The sequence below is a fragment of the Grammomys surdaster genome, unplaced genomic scaffold (assembly GCF_004785775.1).
Source record: "Grammomys surdaster isolate TR1022 unplaced genomic scaffold, NIH_TR_1.0 126313, whole genome shotgun sequence".
NCBI lineage: Eukaryota > Metazoa > Chordata > Mammalia > Rodentia > Muridae > Grammomys > Grammomys surdaster.
Genome location: NW_021621113.1, coordinates 11,032,638 through 11,051,579, shown reverse-complemented (window position 1 = coordinate 11,051,579; position 18,942 = coordinate 11,032,638). Strand labels below are relative to the sequence as shown.

The 18,942-nt window shown below is 44.8% G+C and overlaps 1 protein-coding gene across 17 annotated transcripts in view; it reads right to left on the bottom strand.

Moving 5' to 3' along the window:
* Positions 1–9,463: 9,463 nt before the first annotated feature.
* Eif4g3 (eukaryotic translation initiation factor 4 gamma 3) overlaps positions 9,464–18,942 on the bottom strand; it is a 221,703-nt gene continuing 212,224 nt past the window's right edge. For all 17 annotated transcript variants that reach the window (XM_028759686.1, XM_028759683.1, XM_028759672.1 and 14 more), the window contains 3 exons: positions 14,297–14,378; positions 12,792–12,938; positions 9,464–10,578 (listed from right to left, as the gene is read on the bottom strand). In XM_028759686.1, the coding sequence (XP_028615519.1) occupies positions 10,397–10,578; positions 12,792–12,938; positions 14,297–14,378 (411 nt within the window). In that variant the 3' untranslated portion in view covers positions 9,464–10,396. The remainder of the gene's footprint in view (positions 10,579–12,791; positions 12,939–14,296; positions 14,379–18,942) is intronic.

Genomic DNA, 18,942 nt, shown 5'->3' with positions numbered 1-18,942 from the left:
TCTCTGTCCCTGACCCCGAGTCCTTCGTGTTTGGGGTTCCAGCCTCTCTTTAGCCCTGGAAGACGGTGCTTAACAACAGCAGCCACTTCCTGAGTCTACACGGAATTGGCAGTGTAGTGAGCAAGGACTGGTCATACAAGGCCTGGAAGATGCTTTTCTCCATAGTGAGCCGGTCTGCGGCTTCTTGATTTGCATACACAGACAGCTCCTCCCCGGCCCCCCCCCCCAAAAAAAAACCCCACAGGATTAGAAGGGAGTTGCCCTTTATTTGGCGCTTTACGTTGAGATCTGCCCGTTCATGTAATTTACACATCACTGCCTTTGAAAACTAATTCTTGGGGCTGGAGAAGTAGTTCAGTTGTTAGGAGTCCGTGTCTAGGATAAAGCAAGCCCTGGGCTCATTCGCCAGCCCCTCATAAAGCCCAGTGTGATGACGCAGACTCAGTAGGTGGAAGCAAGAGTCTCGAAATTGCAAGGTCGCTTTGGGTAGCTAACCAACCTGAGGCCAGCTTGGAATGCATAAGAGTCTGTGTAAAGAAGGAAAGGAAATAAAGGAAGGATTGCAGGTGTAATTCTTCAAAGCCACTTTGGAAAAATTCAGTGTGTCTAAAGTAGCCGGAGTCTTGTGGGTATGGAGCTGGTGCAAGCTCACCAGTTCACGGCTGCAGGCCAATCTAAGGGCTCATTTAGGAAACCAATTAGACTCGATTTCTGTCCTCTCAACCTGCTGTTAGCTTTTCTAGCCATGGTGGCTGAAACTCCCAACAGTTCTAAGTAGATTAAATAAATCACCCCACCAAAAATTCCTCACTGGTGAGCGTCAGCACTGGTGACAATACCAATTCCCTGGAACACTAGTGTCAAACTCTTCAAAAGGGATTTATGGGAGGATCTAAGAGGATTTGGAGTGGAGGGGACATGACCAAATATGTTGTATGAAAAAAATTTTAAATATTAAAAAGGGTTTTTTTGTTATTTTGAGGAATTCCGTTTTCTTAATGATTCTGTTCCTTTTAAAACCATCTTTTAGGGTTTGTGGTGTGTGTGTCTGTCTGTGTGTGCCTGTTTGTATATGTACCAGGTGTGTGCAGATGTCTGAGGATTGTCTGCACTCCTGGGAATTGAATTAGTCCGTTGTAAGCTGTCTGATGTGAGTGCAGGGAACCAAACCGAGCTCCTCTACCAGAACAAGGGACTTCAGCCACTGACACTCCTATCCCCATCCCACTTTTATGTATTGATATAATTGCAGACTTGCTACATCTGGTATGTGTCAGTGTTTGAGACAAGATCTATGTAGTCTTGCCTGTTGGCATTTAGTCTAGGCTCTGCCCCACAGTTACCTGGCAACAGCCAGCTGTGCCTGACTCACTGTAATAGGGGCTGTTTGACCCCTCCTTCCTTTCTCTTTCTCTCTGTCTGTCTCTCTCTGTCTCTGTCTCTCTGTCTGTCTCTCTCTCTCTCTCTCTCTGCCTTTCCCTCAACTCCCCTCCTCATGCCCTGAATAAACTCTGTTCTATACTATACCTGCCCCATGGCTGGTCCCTCGGGGAAGGGATGACTCACCATGGGTCCGCAGAGGCACCCTCTTATCCACACTAGACCTCACCTCCACCAAACATATCCCTAGTTTCTCTTTATTTTTATAAAACACAACATTGCCTGGCCTAGTGCTTACTCTGTAGACCAGAGTGGCCTCAAAGTCACCAAGATTCACTTGCTACTTATACATTTTTAAGTCCGACCTCATGCAAGATAATCCCATTAAGAGTTGGGAGACATCTTCACAGATTTTTGCCTAAGATTTTTTTTTAAATCTTACTCTGTTTAAAAGAAAGCAAAATGATAGAACAAAAATTTCAAGAACATAAAAACAAGTACTTGCCAAAAACTGAGTTGTGGGTTTCAAGAAAGTACTTGGAACCTGGTATGATGTTGTACCCTTTTGATCACAGTACTCAGAAGGCAGAATGGGGCAGATCTCTCTAAGTTCAAGGATAGCCTTGTCTACTTAGTGAGTTCCAGGACAGCCATGGCTATGTAGAGAGACCCCGTCTTGGAAAACAAAACCCTGAGAAAGTCACTATATCTAGATTTCAACAAAAGCTAAGTAAGGTATGTTTAACTTAGCATACAGCAAATTTTGCAGAATCCACAGCCTGTTGTTAAGGCAATAATTGTTTTTTTTCTCCCGCCCAAGTCCTCAGATGTAGATCTGTATGGCACATAAGTCTACTGGACTAAAACTGCACGTTTGTATAGGAAAGGGAGTGAGTTTGGAGTCAGGCATGAAGATGGATAAAGTTGTAGTAACTGCTCACTGACTTGGAGTTCCAGCCCAGAGGCCAGGGGTGCAGTCACAGGGCTGAGCATGGAACAATATTTTACTGTCTTACTCATGGCTTATATTTACTGGGGAAACTTTGAAGACTAAACCTTGGTTGGCTAGTAGGGAGAGGTTTCTGTTTCCGATAGAGTGGCTCATTTCTTTCCAAGAGTTGTGGCTGCAGGATTGCAGTTTCAGGCTTGGGTCCCATCAGAGTGTTCAGTATGAATGAGGCTGGGGTTGGCGGTGTGTCACTTGATTTTCCTGATGTCCAGCCAGAAGACTGGACAGTGACTCTCAAATCTTACTGGAGCTTGAGATGGGAGAGTAACAGAATTGACCACTCATATCTCTCTAGAAAAAGAAATGGTCAGGCGGTGGTGATGCACGCCTTTAATCCCAGCACTTGGGAGGCAGAGGTGGGTGGATTTCTGAGTTTGAGGCCAGCCTGGTCTACACAGTGAGTTCCAGGACAGCCCAGGCTACACAGAGAAACCCTGTCTCGAAAAACCAAAAAAAAAAAAAAAAAAAAAAAAAAAAAATGGAGGCTGGAGAAAAGGGTCCATAGGAATTTTCTGTTATCATTTGTGATATCACTGATGGCAAGATAAGCAGCACCCCGGACACCCTTCCCTCCCCATTACACATTCTCTGTTTACTGGTGGCAATGGTTATAACTCCTTTTTAGCACAGTAATCAACTTTGAAAGTTTTGTATACCAGGGTTAGGGATGTATATAGCTCAGTGGTAGACTATTTGCCTGGCATGAGAAAGATCCTAGGTTCAATCACTAGGGGTGTGTGTGTGAAGGAACAGACAGAATATTCAGAATTCTGGAAGCCAGATGAGCTAGTTCAGCTGTCAAAGGAGGTTGCCAGCAAACCGACAACTTGAGCTGGAGCCCCAGAAACCAATATCGTTGGTGAGAAGGGACTCCCACAAGATGTCTTCTGGAGTTCACCTTTGCACATATGAACCACAGTAAATAAAATTGTAAATTTCTGGAACACATCTATACCCAATAGTTTTGGACAAAGCTAAAGTTGGAGCGTAGCTCTGCAGAACACTTGCTCCAGCATGTGTGAGGCACTGGGTGCAACAGGAAAGAAAAGCTCTCTGAACTAGTGGATAAAAATCAACACCCCTGTTCTCCAATCCCACCACCCCAGAATAGACCCAGTTGTCATTTCCCCAAAGAAAGAAAGAAAGGTAGGTTTCTGGTGGTAAGAATATTCTTGGGAAATATTTAGACCTAAAACCAACTAAGAGTGTCAGTCATGACACGTGGTAGGGACAGCTTCTGGGGCTCACAGTTGCCCACCTGGCAAAAGGAAGCCATCCCATCTTCACTAGCTGGTGTGAAGAAAACTGGATGCCAGCCTGTGGTACTAGGAGATCAGTTTACCAAGTGTTTTAATGTATATGTCTTATTCTGTCATTCATGTGTCTTTGGGAGAGACATGAGCCTGTGGAGGCCAGAAGAGGATACTGGATCCCCAGGAGCTAGAATTACAGGTGGTTGTGAGCTACCTGACATAGACACTGACAAGTAAACTCAGATCCCCCTGGAAGAGAAGTGTACTTAACTGATAAACCATCTCCAGCCTTGTCATTCCTCTCTGCACCACCTCACCTTTTGCTGTGTCTCAATACATAGAGCCAGGCTGGCCTCGAACTCCTTGTGCTGTGGAGAGGTGGGATATACAGTTTTGGTACAGTTATATAGATAAAAGATGCCCCGAGCTTTAATGAGCTTCTGTTAATTTTTAGGCTTTGGAACTTTCCAGGGCTGTGGCCCACTCCCACAAGAGTCATTTTTAGGGGCAGGCGTGCTGGGGATGGAACCTAGAACCTCACTCATGCTAGGCAAACACTGTGTACCATTGTGCTGCATGTCTGGCTCCTCCAAAATCATTTCTTCAACTTCGGTATACTCAGGTGTCACCTGAAGGCCTGTGGCCTGCCTTACCTCTTCTTCTTCTGGCATAGGAAGGAGACTGTGGTCTACAACTCTTCATTGCTTTTCATCCCACCCACGATGCTTGGGACTGGTCCAAGACCTGTCCCGAAAGGTTCCAGATAACCACTCATTCCAAAGAGCCTCGGATACTCATATTGTGTGGCTAACTTGGTGGACTGGAAATGGTTTTTAAGAGTGAGCCCTGGCATTTCTTCTGCCGAGCATTTGTAGTAACTCCCAGAGCCCAGCAAGAAGGATCAGCAGGTACAAGCGTCTGCGACGAAACCTGACTATCCTGAGTTTGATCTCTGGAATCCACATGGTAGAAGGAGAGATCAGAGTTCTGCAAAACTGTCCTCTGATCTATGTGTGCACCATGGCATGCACATCTGACACACACACACACACACATCTGACACACACACACACACACAATGTGTGTGCAACAAATAATAAAAAGGTGGTCTCTTGTGAAATCTGTGAGAACAGTGGTGCAGTGCTAAAGGAAGGGGATGTTATTACACCAACCTAGATGGGGTGGCTTACTCCACTCATGTGCTATGTAGTACACTCCTGTTCCTAGGCTATACCCCTGTACAGCATGCAGTAGCGGTTGTAGCCAACTGTTAACACAGTAGTATCTGTGTATGGAAATCAATTCAGTAAGAATGTGGGGCAAGGGAGGTATAGAGACAGATGGCTTGGAGATTAACAGTGCTTGCTGGTCCTGCAGAGGACCAGGGTTTGGCTTCCAGCACTCACATCAGGTGGCCCACAACTGCCTGTACACAGTACCAGGGCATCTGAAAACCTCTGCTGGCCAGTACTCACACACGCTTCCCACCCCTCTGCCCAGAGGTATACACATCAAAGAAAACCAAAATCTTGGGCTGGAGATATGGCTCAGCGTTTAAGAACAATTAACTGCTCTTCCAGAACACTTGGGTTCAATTTCCAGCACTCATAAAGGCAACTCGTAACCACTTGATAACTTGTGACAAGGGATCCAACACATTCTTCTGGCCTCCAAGGGCACCAGGAACACATGTGATGCAGCTATACACATACAGGTAAGACAGTGATATACATAAAAATGAATGTTAATATTTATAGAACAGCAGGCACTAGGGGTTGTCAGCTCCATTGTATGCAAATAAGTGCAGTGTCAGCCGGGCAGTGGTGGCGCACGCCTTTAAGCCCAGCACTAGGGAGGCAGAGGCAGGTGGATTTCTGAGTTCAAGGCCAGCGTGGTCTACAGAGTGAGTTCCAGGACAGCCAGGACTACACAGAGAAACCCTGTCTCGAAAAACCAAAAAAAAAAAAAAAAAAAAAAAAGTGCAGTGTTGGACAGGTTACTGCCCACCAGAATCCCCGAGTTCTCTTACCCGCTCTTAGACCTGTTTAAGTTGCTTGGGACAGGGGTATGGTGGGGTGGGGCTGGAACGAACCCTTGTCATTTTCTACCCGCCTTTCTTCATTTTTGGACAAGCTGTGTGAGGGCCACCTGCAGAGGCCCATCCCACTACAGGCTTCTCTTTTTCCTGTACAAAGTCTTGGTTCCTATTGAGGTCATTTTTGCTGCCAGCTTCTTTGATGGCCTAAATCGTTTCTTTAGAAAAAGTTCATGTTTCTTAAAAATTACCTCAAAGCAGGAAGTCACTCGTGCCTGCCTCAGTTTGAGAAGCTTTTATTGTTGCTTCATTAGGAGCAACTCATGGTTTCCAGTACTATTTAGTCATCCAGGTAACAACTTAATGCCAACCCCCACTAATTTTTTTGGTTTTTTGAGACAGGGTTTCTCTGAGTAGCCTTGGCTGTCCTAGAACTCACTTTGTAGACCAGGTTGGCCTCAAACTCGGAGATCTGTCTGCATGTTTCCCAATTAGATTAAAGGCATACACCACCATCACCCAGCTCATTTCTGTTTTTCGAGATAGTCTATGAAGCCCTGTCCTGAAACTATGTAGACAGACCAGGCCTGCCTGCCTGCCTAACTGCCTGCCTTCATCATGCCTTACTTACTTCCTTTTGAGACAGTGTCCCATTGCTTTGCCAAGGATAATCTTAAACTCCTGATCCTCTGCCTCTACTTCCCGAGGGCTGGGATTGCAGATGTGTGCTGTCTTGCTCCTCCTCATACCATGCATGCCTGCCTGCCTTTGACTCTAACCTGGATTCAAAGGACCGAGGGGCGGGATGGGGGGCGGGGCTTTAAAGAGCTGGCCTTACAGTCGTACACCACTGGCCCACGTAGGTAACTGTGTGGTGTACCTGTGTATGCTCGTTCACACGCACAGTGCATAGCACTCGTCTAGAGGCCAGAGCTTGAGCTTGAGGTCTTCAACCGTTGTCACTGGATTTACTCACTGAGCACGCCACTCATCATCTTGCCTTGGGAATGCTCTCTTGGGGATCAGGATTACAGGCAAGCGTCCACATCCACTGTTTTATGTGGGTTCTGGGGGATCTGAACTCCAGTCTTTGGGTTTGTGGAGCACTTTTAGCCACTGTGCTGATTCCCCGGCCCCAGGGTAACATTTCATACTGCATTGTCTACATCATCCTGGGAGGAAAAGAATTTCTGTCATTTTTCCTCCCTCCTTCTATCTTCCCCTCCCTCTCCGTCTCCCTCCCACACACACATACCTCTCCCCTCCGTCAGACCTGGGTCTCACACATGGAAGACAATAATCCTCTTGGCGCTTCATCCTCTAAGTCCCTTGGTTGAAGTTCTGTGTCTTCTGTGATTTACAAGCGCTCTCCTTAATAGGACTGCAGACCAAGATTCTGAGAAAGGCCAAGGGCAGGAATCTCTGTGAGACCTTGGTCTCTAAAACCACCCTCACCAGGGCTTCTTGAGTTGAGGTTGGGCAAGCCTGTGGCTCCTCACACAGTTTAAGCACTAGTAACAAAAGGGTGTCCGACACCAAGGGGACCCGAGTGACACAACGTATAATTCAAACTCTAGCCTGAACCCCTTAGCTGTTTCTAGGAACTCAAGAGCTTTTGGCATTTAGGTGGTAAGTAGTTTTGTTGTTCATGTTCGTGCTGGGAACAGAACCTGTGCTAAGAACATGACCCTGCCTGTGTCTTCAGCTTCTGCTCAGTAAACTACCTCATGACCTGTGACCTTGCTTACTGGTCTAAAGAACCTAAAAATTAGTTGATTTTCAAAACTGGCATATTTCTCTCTCCCTAAATAGGACATCTTTCAAGTTTCTGAGTAATTGTCATCTGTTTTCAGTGCATCAGTGATCCTCCTGCCTCGGCTCCCACAGAGCTGGAGTTACAAGCAGCCATGCAGCCCCACTTGGCTTCTATGGAGGCGTTTGGGATTTGAGCTCCGTCTCCATATGAGTGCATCAACCTCTTATCTCCTGAGCCATCCTTCCAGACCCCTCATCCCCACCCCTTGTTATGTAGGTTAGGGTGCCCGCCTCCTGCCGCCCTCGGGGAAGGGCCCACTATTTAGGAAATGGATCTAATTTTATCAAACATTTCAATACAGCGTCAATAAACCCAAAGGCTACCTTGAAGTGTATGATGGCACTACATTGGACAGCATTCCAAACAGTATTTCTGCTACTCTGACAGAAATGTAAAGAACTTGACTACCAACCCTTTTTCTTACCAACCCTTAAAAATTCTCCATTTTTACACATTTGTATTTATAATAGTGATGAACGGGTCAGTCTGTAAACAGCCACCGATTATTAAGATGTAGTCACTATTCCCCCACCCCCAACCCCAAGAGTGCTGTCAGATCCTTCAGAAAGCCTGCATCTAGTGGGAGCTTCCTGGCCGGGAATCTTCTGCACAGGGGTCATAGAAACAACAGTAAACCATTCAACCAGGTGGCAACTGAGGCCTTCAAGGCACCCAGACACACAGAAATTGCTTCCTGAGCCCATATTTACAGCTGAGGTTGTCATGTGAGGTGGTGTTTAGCACATGGCTTTTCACCACTGAGGAATGGCCTCCGTGGCTGCTTATGATAGGATCCTGAGTTGGGCTCAGCCCGGTCCAGGAAAGCACTTTACCACTGTGGGGAACTGTTTTGCTTCTTCAGCTGGCAGGTCTCCTCCTCCTGTGGACAGTTAGATAGAAGCCAACATTACGTGGGCATGAGATACAAAGAGATTTGGGATCTGCCTGGCTGTGTTCCTAAACACATTTTGTAGGGTGAAAGCCAAGACAAACTCCATTCTCTAGTGCTACTTCATGAAGGGGAAGGAAGCAAACGTCCCAGCACTGCAGCAAACACAAGACTCAGCAGGTCCATTGGGGCTTCACATCCACGGAAGGGCCTGAAGGGAGCTTGAGGGAGTGATTAGGTCTTCCATGCAGTGCATGTAACTTTAAGGTCCACTCTACTACAAAGCAGAATTTAGCTTTAGACTTTTTGCACTTTGTGTATGCACGAGTAGGTGCACGTGTGTACACACACTTCTGAGCATCAGCACATGTGCGAAGGTTAGAGGACTATTTTAGAAACTGATTCTCTCCTACCATGTGCTGGATCAATTTTTTACATTCCTTAAAGAGGCACCTTTCAAATTTTTTCTTTTTTCTTTTTTTTGGTTTTTCGAGACAGGGTTTCTCTGTGTAGCCTTGGCTGTCCTGGAACTCCCTCTGTAGACCAGGCTGGCCTCGAACTCAGAAATCCGCCTGCCTCTGTCTCCCAAGTGCTGGGATTACAGGCGTGCGCCACCACCGCCCAGCCAAATTTTTTCTTTAATAAATGATTTATTTTAATTTTATGTGCGTATCTGTATGGTGTTAGATGTCTTGGAGCTGGAGCTAAAGGCAGTTGTGAGCTATGTGTGGGTGCTGGGAACTGACCAGGGCGCCTCTGTAGAAGCAGCCAGCGATCTGAGCCACTGAACCACCTCTCTAGCCCCTCCTTTGGGACTCTTAGCTACTGAATGAAGATTTAGAAATCAGTGGTATTACTGGGGTGACCTGCTACCCATAGTTGTAATATACACAGACTGTCTCAGGTTTGCTTGTCCTAGACTCCAAGGGCTCCCACATCTAGGCAAAGGCACCCTCTGTATCCACACCGGACAGATATACACATGGTGTGCATGAGCACACAAACACACAGACACACACGCATGCATACCCCGTCAGAAGCACCTGGGATTGGACCGTAAGCAACCACATAGCACCTCCAGGACGGGACACAGCTCATGGCTGTCAAAAGGAGAAGTCTTTATTTTAAACTTGCAATGCTTGTCTTTATTTTGTTCCTTATATTTTGAAAGTGAAAAGAAATAGTATTGAGTCAATTCCTTTTTTATGTTTTTAAATATTTGTTCTATGTATTTACAAGCCTTAAAGTTGCTCTAACGATTTCAACGGTATTAAGGGTATTTTCCAGGGTAGCACTTTTTTGAACAATTCTTGGATTTTTCTGGTCCACAGTACTTCCTTCTGTTCCAAGGTTATGTATGTTTTGATTACTAGTGTGATTTTTAAATTTTCTGAAGCAAGCTGAGAGGCAGGCAGAAAGATCTGATGATAGGGCTGGGAGTGGGCAAGAAAGGGGAGGGGGAGGGAAAAAAGGATCTTTCTTACCTTGGTCACCCCAAACCTTCTCAAATCGGGACTAACAGCTATGTCTTAATACAAATGTGCGGTGCATCTGAAGGGAAGGGAAATTTATTTCTCTGCTTTTCTATTATACAAGTTGTTTACAGAAACTGCAAATTAAAAAAATTACACTGGCATTTGCAGTCCTTAAAATAAATTAAAGTTCAACTGTTTTTTTTCTTTTTCTTTTTTCTTTCTTTTTTTTTTTTTTTGCTAAATGTGTTTTTTTTTTTAAAGTATGAGTCCTCGTTTAAAAAGAAAAGATTAAAACAGAAAATATTTTCTATAAATAGTACATGTATTTTGGTTTTGGAGCTCCCGCCCTCAGGTTTGCTGTTTCCTTGTTCCAGGACCTTTATCCTCCATGATCACCTGATTCCTGTCCCCTCTCCCACTCGCGCACACGTGGGGTTTCTGCGAGAGTTGGCCTTGCTGCACTGTGATTGGCGAAGACGTGAAACTTTTTAAAAAAATACTTAAATTGTTTCTTTTGTTTCGTTTGTGTATTTGAAGTATTAGTTATCCTCGGACTCCTCTTCTGCTTCCCGTAGCCACGTGAAAAACGCTGTGACAGACTTGAGGGCCACGCCCTTCCCATTTTGTTCAGCAGGGTCCTTGCTGCTCTCCCATTTGTAGAAGGCATCCTCTGATATCACCTCCTCATCATACAGGCAATCAAAAAACATCCGCAGCAAATCTGCAAGAGGGTAATAGTCACTGGTTTGAGCATCGTAGTTGCAAGGAAAAGCAGAGACAAGTGAACAACAAGAGTGAGTGACTGAATGTGGATGACGGCTGAGTGAATCCATCAATGAGTGAACGTGGTGAGTAAGGGAATCCACACAGCGAATGAACACTCACTTCCTAGGACACTGCACCACACACTCTTGATGCTGAGCAATATAACACTCATTTGCAGACAAAATATTACTTTTATTCTTATTATTTTGTTGGAATTCAATTATGTTTGGACACTAGTAAAGGTGTCTGCTATTATGTAGTTATCAAGTTAAACTCTTAAAAGTTAAATATCATTCTGCTGCTGGTGGAGCATGCCTTTAATCCTAGCACTAGTGAGGCAGAGGCAAAAAAACCAGTATAATTTTCCCCTAAGTCTGTATTTAAAAACAAAGACTGACTTTCTATGGACAACACAGGCAGAGTTGACCTTGTCCTCACAGTGGAACCATCTACGACTACGACTAGAAAAGGAATGTTGGTGGAGATGTTAAGCTCCTTTAAATTATCCTTCCCTTGAGAAAGGGCCTTGGAACTGGGAGTGCAGCTCAGAGCAGGGCCATGCCCAGTGTCTCTCCATGGCAGCTGTGCCCTCCCTGTCCTTTTTTTTGGAGACAACGTTTCATTATATTGCCCTGGTTAGCCACAAGTTCATTATGTAGAGCAGGCTGGCCCTGAATTCACAGGAGAGCCACGTGCCTCTGCCTACCGATTGCTGAGATGGATGTGTGTACCATCATCCCACATGGCTTGTATGCTTCGCTCACAGCCAGCTTCCTGACCATCACATAATAAAGGAGGCCAAAATGAACGAGAAATGCTAATGAGTCAGACAGATCCATAGTTAAAATTTCTTAGATTAATATTTGTAATTATATTACCTTAAGACTGAATAAATCACGCCTCCCTCCCACTAACAAAAATAACAAATGGGAAATGGAGAGGGAGACCACAAGTCTGATGGTAGCAGCCACAAGTCTGATGGGGGCAGGTTTCCAAACTAGCAGCTCCACAAGGAGGACCTAATGTCAACACAACACCAAGTTCATCAGACTTGGTGACTGAGAAGCTAGTGTCCCTTCCTGTACAACTCAGAGAAGGCAGGCTCCCATCCTGTTAAATGGCCTTATATAACTCTGAGAGAAGAGATGAGCTATACTGGGACACAGACTTGGATTAAACTCTGAGAATAACTTGTTTTAGATTCAGGAGCACTTTCATTTTCAAAGATAAAAAGCTTTGCAATGCCACTGCATCTGTGGACCACTCGGGGCCAACCCACAATAAGCCTCTCTGGTCATGAGTACACTCTGCAGACACTTCCTGCAGATGTCCAGAGTTCACTGGCCAGCATCTGACATGGAGGGGCGGTGTGTGTGTAACTGATGCCAATGGGTCAGGATGCTAGCTAGGGTCATTAGCCATGCTCAAGGCTACTCTATGTGCATCCAGTATGTCCACATGTGGCTACTTAATGGAAATAAAATGAGAAATTCACATTTCTCAGTCTGCACCACAGCCACAGCATTTCAGGGTGTCCAGACTGCACATGGAGCAGCGGTTCCCCTGTGGCAGGATGCCTGTTAGACCTGGCCTATGGACAGGACCAACTCTCTATCCCAGTGTTACTCTTTGGTTTTCAGGTATACTCTTACCACGCTGGCCTTGAGGTCATGGTCCTCTTGCCCTAGCCACGGCATGTGCTGGGATGGTGGGGGAGAGCCAGCCACCTACCAGTTATCCTTTTTGTTTTTAAATATTTTAATGTGTGGGTGTTTTGCCTACATTTATGTCCATCTTTCCCTGTGCATGCCTGGTGGCTATGGAGACTACAAGAAGGTGCCTGAGCCCCTGGCACTGGAGTTTCAGATAATTGGGTGTGGCCACTGTAGGTGCGGGGAACTGAACTCGGGGTTCACTCAAAGAGCAGCCAGTGTGCTTAACCACTGAGCCATCTCTCTAGCCCCTAAACTACTACTACTTCTGTTGTTTGTTTTCTTCGAGACAGGTTGTACTGGAACTTTCTCTGTGGACCAGGCAGGCCTGGAATTCAAGAGATCCAACTGCCTCGGCCTCCCTATCCTAATGCCCACCTCTTAACCACAAATCATCTTTCAAGGCCTCCACTTCTCCCCAGTTGGGTATACTCAGTGAACCAAGATGGAAACTTACTGGCAGGTTGGTCAAGTTTTACTATTGATGCTTGTAGTGCATAAAGTGCTTGCAGTTCCTTCTCTGTGTCTGAGTCCAGGTACTTGAGTAAGATCGGCACTCTCTGCTTGATCACAGCAGTGTCCACTCTGAAGGTAGAGCAGTCAGCTGGAGGGACAGAAGAACCAGGCGTTATCACACAGCCATTCTGGCATTCTGAGCACAGCAGAGAGACAGGCACTCCTGGGAAAGGCGAGAAAGAGGCTGAAAGCAAAGACTATCTACACTGGGTGGTACTGGGGCCTGGACCAAGTGTCTCACACACCAGGCAAGCACTTTCCACTGAGCTAGCATCTCCAGTTCTCTCTGACCTCTCTCACTAAGTTGTTCAGTGGCTTTAGAGGCCCTTTTCCTTCTCATCCTGCTACCTCAGCTACCCAGACAGCTGGGACTGCAGGCTGCTGACACTGGTGCACTTTTAATGGTCTGTTTTATAAAGCATGATACAAAACATGGAGGGGAAATACATGTTGAGTGCAGATTCTTCTCAAATCTTTACCCATTTATTTGTATTTATTTATTTTTTAAAGATTTATTTATTTATTCTATGTATACGAGTACACTGTAGTTGCCTTCAAACACACCAGATCCCGTTACAGATGGTTGTGAGCCACCATGTGGTTGCTGGAAATTGAACTCAGGACCTCTGGAAGAGCAGACAGTGCTCTTAACCACTGAGCCATCTCTCCAGCCCTTATTTGTATTCAGAATGAAACAGATGTTATGACAACATGAAATCCACATTAATCAAATGTCTCATTATAAAGTTGGAGAGCGGACAGATATGTTGATTAAACACTGTCCACATTTAGACACTTATTAAAACACCACTTTGTATCATACAAATGGACAATATTCAAATGTGTACTATTATAATCTGTCACGTCAATTAAAGTATTACTAATTAATAATGTAGGACCTCAAGCGAATACTTTAAAAATGCAGTAAAACTGGGAGATGGAGCTCCAGTCTGACGGTTACAGTGCTCATGTTTATACAGCGTGATGCTTAACCCAGAAGGCACAATCGGTCACATGCACCCGTAAGTTTAACACATGAGAGGCAGAAGGAGAATAAGGAGTTCAATGCCATACTGAGCTACACAGTCAGTTTGAGACTAGCCTGGGCTACATGAGCCCCACCTCAAAAATCCATAAAAAATATTTAACCGATTCATGAATGGAAGACATGGCCTTCAGGATGAAAAGGAACGAATGAAATCTACTGGAGCCACAGAGCATTAAACAACTTTGCTGGACTGCAGAACATGCGGGTGAGATTCAGACCTGGTTCTTATGGAGAGAGAACTATTCGCTCCATGATAGCCACAGAAGGTGGCATGACATGATGCCAACATTTGCACAGAAACTGCAAGTTTCAAGACAATATAAAATCAGATCATGAAATGTCCAGCTGACAATCTGTACTTCAAATGCTCAGAACTCCTCTCAGCAAACACCGCTCACCTATAATCGCTGCTTTGCAAACGGCCGTCATTAAAGCTCTAAGGAATGTAGGCGAACTCATCTGGCTTTCATCTAGATTAGCCTGGGGAAGAAAACAGAACATACATTAGTGCAAAGTGCTTGCACGTTGTCTGTGAAACGACTCCAGCCGCCTCGTAGGTTTGAGGAGGTTCTTACTCTGCATGCAATCCCATGGCACCATGCACCATGCTCACTTTACAGATGTGCAACCACTGAATGACAGCTTTCCTTTTGACCTTTTAGAAAGTGAGCTTGAGGCCAGCATGAGCCACCCAGCGAGATGCTGTCTCACCATGATGGCAGTGTAGCCTGGACTAATACTACTGTTTTACCTTAAACTACTACAAATGGGGCTGACTTCTAGCTCTGCCTGCAAAAAGCTTTCAGCAGTAAGAAACTTGTTCTTGTTTCTAAGAAACTGTGTTAACAGATGTCAAATGAATTCAAAGGGGACCCCAGCTTTAATTCCATTGCATGGATCTTATTGCTCAGGCTTTTAGTAAGCTGATATGCACCAGCAGAAACAGACACAAGTCGAGGTAGCCCCAAAGCAAGTGTTTCTGTAAGAATGTAACTTCAGATCTCAGCTTGAATGTAAAAATTTCAGGACTCTGCCGGGTGGTGGTGGTGCACGCCTTTAATCCCAGCACTTGGGAGGCAGAGGCAGGCGGATTTCTGAGTTTGAGAGTTCGAGGCCAGCCTGGTCTACAGAGTGAATTCCAGGACAGCCAAGGCTACACAGAGAAACCCTGTCTCGAAAAACAAAACAAAACAAAAAAAGAATTTCAGGTCTCAAGAATTTCAGGTTTCAGTAAACTCAAGAATTAACTGCCCCAGGACACATCCTGGGAAAGCACACATTCCAGAGGAAAAGCCCAAGATAACGGGTAATCAGAAAGCCGGGCAGTTAACACAGTAAACCTGGGCAAACAGAAGCCAATTGAAGAATTCCCCCGGGTTATAAAGATAAGGTGTAAATTCGAGTTATTTAGTAACTGAGCCTGGGAACAGGAACTAGGCTTGGGAATGGCTGTTTGAAATCTTTTTTAATATTGTCCAAGAAGCAATTAACTGTCTTTGTGAACTCAGTATATAAACCACCCATCACTCCAATTCAGGGTGCCCTCTCACCTGCAAGCAGAGGGGCCCTGGTGCACCAGCCACTATTAATTCTTCAATAAACCTCATGCAAATTGCAGTGAGTCCTGTCCGTGAGTATCTCTAGGGGAACGTGTCCCGTGGGTTTGGATCTTTAACATCCAACATTTCAAGTATTTCAACATCAGGTTCTTAGGGACTAGGAAAAGAGTCTGTATTTGATTCCCATGGTCTTTTCCATCAGAGAGTCTGGGCAGGAGACACTGCAGATGTCATCATCAACTGAGGGTTAGAAAGCTTGGTGTTGATGACTTTATAACCAAGGACTGGCCCATGCCCTCAAATACCAAGGCCAGACTGTCAGCTGACCAGCTCTCTGGGACACCAGCACTGTCGTAGCCAAACGCTTTGTTCCACCAGAGAGTTCATGAGCAGGTCAGCCACAGCAACAACAGCATATGGAGCCACTGGCACATCTGGGGTGGGGAAATGTGAAGCGACATGGATACTATTGCCATGATGAGAAGATGTCCTGAGCTAGGATGTCTGCTTTATACCTCTTTATAAGTAGCTGGCAAGATGGAGAACCGGCAGCCCCAGGCCTGCCTGGTCTATACATAGAGAGACCTCCTCTCAACAACAACAACAACAACAACGAAAACTTCAATTAACAAAAAATCCAAACAACTTTATTTGGATTGGAATAAATTCAAAGAGTTATTTCTTCAAACCTGTAACAACTATTACTGATGAATAAACAGAAAAAAATAAGCATTTTATTTTTAAAATAATGCCTTTTTGTTCAACAAAAATATCTATCTAATTTATTTATTTGATGTGTATGAATATGAATGCTGTTTTCATGAACACTGGAAGAGGGAATTAGAGTCCATTACAGATGGTTGTGGGTCACCAGGTGGTTGCTGGGATTTGAACTCAGGACCTCTGGAAGAGCAGTCCGTGCTCTTAACCCCTGAGCCACCTCTCAGCCCTATTATTATTATTATTACTATTATTATTATCATTTTGTTTTTGAGACACAATTTCTCTGTGTGGTCCTGGCTGTCCTCAAACTCACTGAGATCCGCCTGCCTCTGCCTTCTGAGTGCTGGGATTAAAGGCATTCAACTACCATTGTCTGGCCAGTCAATAATATTTTTAAAAAACATGTTGGGAGAACATTATAAGTTTTGAACATACTCTACAAAGGATCAGATTTCAAGCTACGGGAGCAAAACCAACCAATTAATGGAATGAAATTAGACAACACTTCTAAACCATCTGAGTGTTCCTCCTCAAGGGATACAAGAAAACAAAATGCCCCAACGTTGTACAAATAATACCAACTACCCAGATTCCAGCATCTAACAGTAGGAAAGAGATGGAGGAAACTGCCAAGCAGACTACAGATTAAGAACAAATGTAGAACAGAAGGAGGAGGAGGAGGAGGAAGAAGAAGAGGAGGAGGAAAGGAAATAAGGAAGGAAGGAAAGAAGGAAGGAAGGAAGGAAGGGAAGAAGGGAGGGAGGGAGGGAGGAAGGAAGGGAGGGAAGAAGATCTGTCTGTTGATGGCTGCCAATAGTAGATTGCAGAGCATGGTTCAGACAACAGCCAGACTCACAGCCAGAGGCCCAGACAGGGGTACCAAGTGCTCAGCTACTAATCCAGTTTTCCTGCTTTCCTTTCTTGTTCTTTAAAAGAAGCTATCTTTATTAAGTACAGTTTACATTTGTTAAAAATCTATCCTTTGTCTTCTCTTTAAAAAAAAAAAAAGCGAATAGTTTTTTACACTTATTGATTGACGTTGATTAGAGCAGGCCCCTGTGGCACTGTCTGTAGAAGCCAAAGGCAGTTGTCAGTCTCCTATCACAGGAGCTCCAGGGACTGAGCTCAGGTCATCAGACTTGGCAGCAAGGGCTTTACCTGCTGAGCCTTCTTGCCAGAACAGACACAGGCATAAAACATGAAGCAACAAGTGTGTGGTGTGCACACCTTTAATCCCAGCACTCAGGAGGCAGAGGCAGGCAGATCCGTGAGTTTGTGGCCAGCCTGATCTACCAAGTGAGTTCCAGGACAACCAGAGCTACATAACAGAGAAACCTTTTCTTAAGAAGACCAAACCAACCAACCAATCAACCAAACACCCTATGAAGCTGAGTGGGTGTTAAACGGAGGTTTGGGAGAGTTGGGGGAGGGGAAAAAAGAGCATGAAATATATAAAATTCTAAAAAAACCAAAAACCCCTATCCTTGCTGATACTGTTTTAACCTGAATTCTAAAGAAACCACTGGAAATGTTAGCACATCACAACATAAGGGCAGCAACCACATGGTGGCTCACAATCATCTGTAATGGGATCCAATGCCCTCTTCTGGTGTTTGAAGACAGCTACAATGTGCTCATATACATTAAACAAACAAACAAACAAACAAATAACATTTACACACACACACACACACACACACACACACACACAAAAGATAGCGTTTGGTCACATGGTAATGCTGCACATCTTTAATCCCAGCAGTTGGGAAGCAGAGGCAGGAGGATTTCTTATGAGTTTGAGGCCAGTCTAGGATAGCCAGGGCTATTACACAGAGAAATCCCATCTCCAAAAACCAAAAACTAAAAAACCAAACCAAACCAAACCAAACCAAACTAAGAAAAACCAAATCAAACAAACCATAAAATCATCCCCTCTTGGCAAAAGAAACTTTGGAGTTTGGATCCTAGTACTCATGCTGGGCTGCTAACAACAGCCCACAAATAAACAAAGCAGTGACCAAGGGCAGGATGGGTGGCTCAGTAGTTAAGGAACTTGCTGCTTTTGGAGAGGACTGGGGGTTCGAGTTCCAGAACCTACATGGGTGTTCACAACAACCTGTAACTCCAGTTCCAGTGATCTGACACTCTTCTGGCCTCTTTGGGCACTAGGTATACAGGTGGTGTAGACATACACACAGGCAAAACACTCAAACACAAAGAATAAAATATTAAGTATCTATCTATCTATCTATCTATCTATCTATCTATCTATAGCAGTGATTAAAAATGAGAGAAAGAAAGACTTCAAGAAAAGATTCCTCTGTATAGACAGGGAGAAAAATAGGGGTAAAATAAGTCAAAGTTGTCAGAGTCTCATTATTTCTTAATGCTTGGAGTGGTTTAAAGACCACAACTAGTCGGGTGGTGGTGGCACACGTCTGTAATCCCAACACTTGGAAGGCAGAGGCAGGCAGATTTCTGAGTTCGAGGCCAGCCTGGTCTACAGAGTGAGTTCCAGGACAGCCAGGGCTACAGAGAGGAAACCCTGTCTCGAAAAACAAACAAACAAACAAACAAAACAAACAAACAAACAAACAAACAAAAGACCACAACCGACACAGTGTGGCTAAGGGAGATTCTAGAGAAGCAGAAGAGAGATTTACAAGAGGTAATCCTGTGTAAGTTAGATTCAACTCTGCTTCTGTGACCTCATGAAAAGCATGTTAGTGTTCTTCACAGACAAGCATTACTACTTAAAGGAA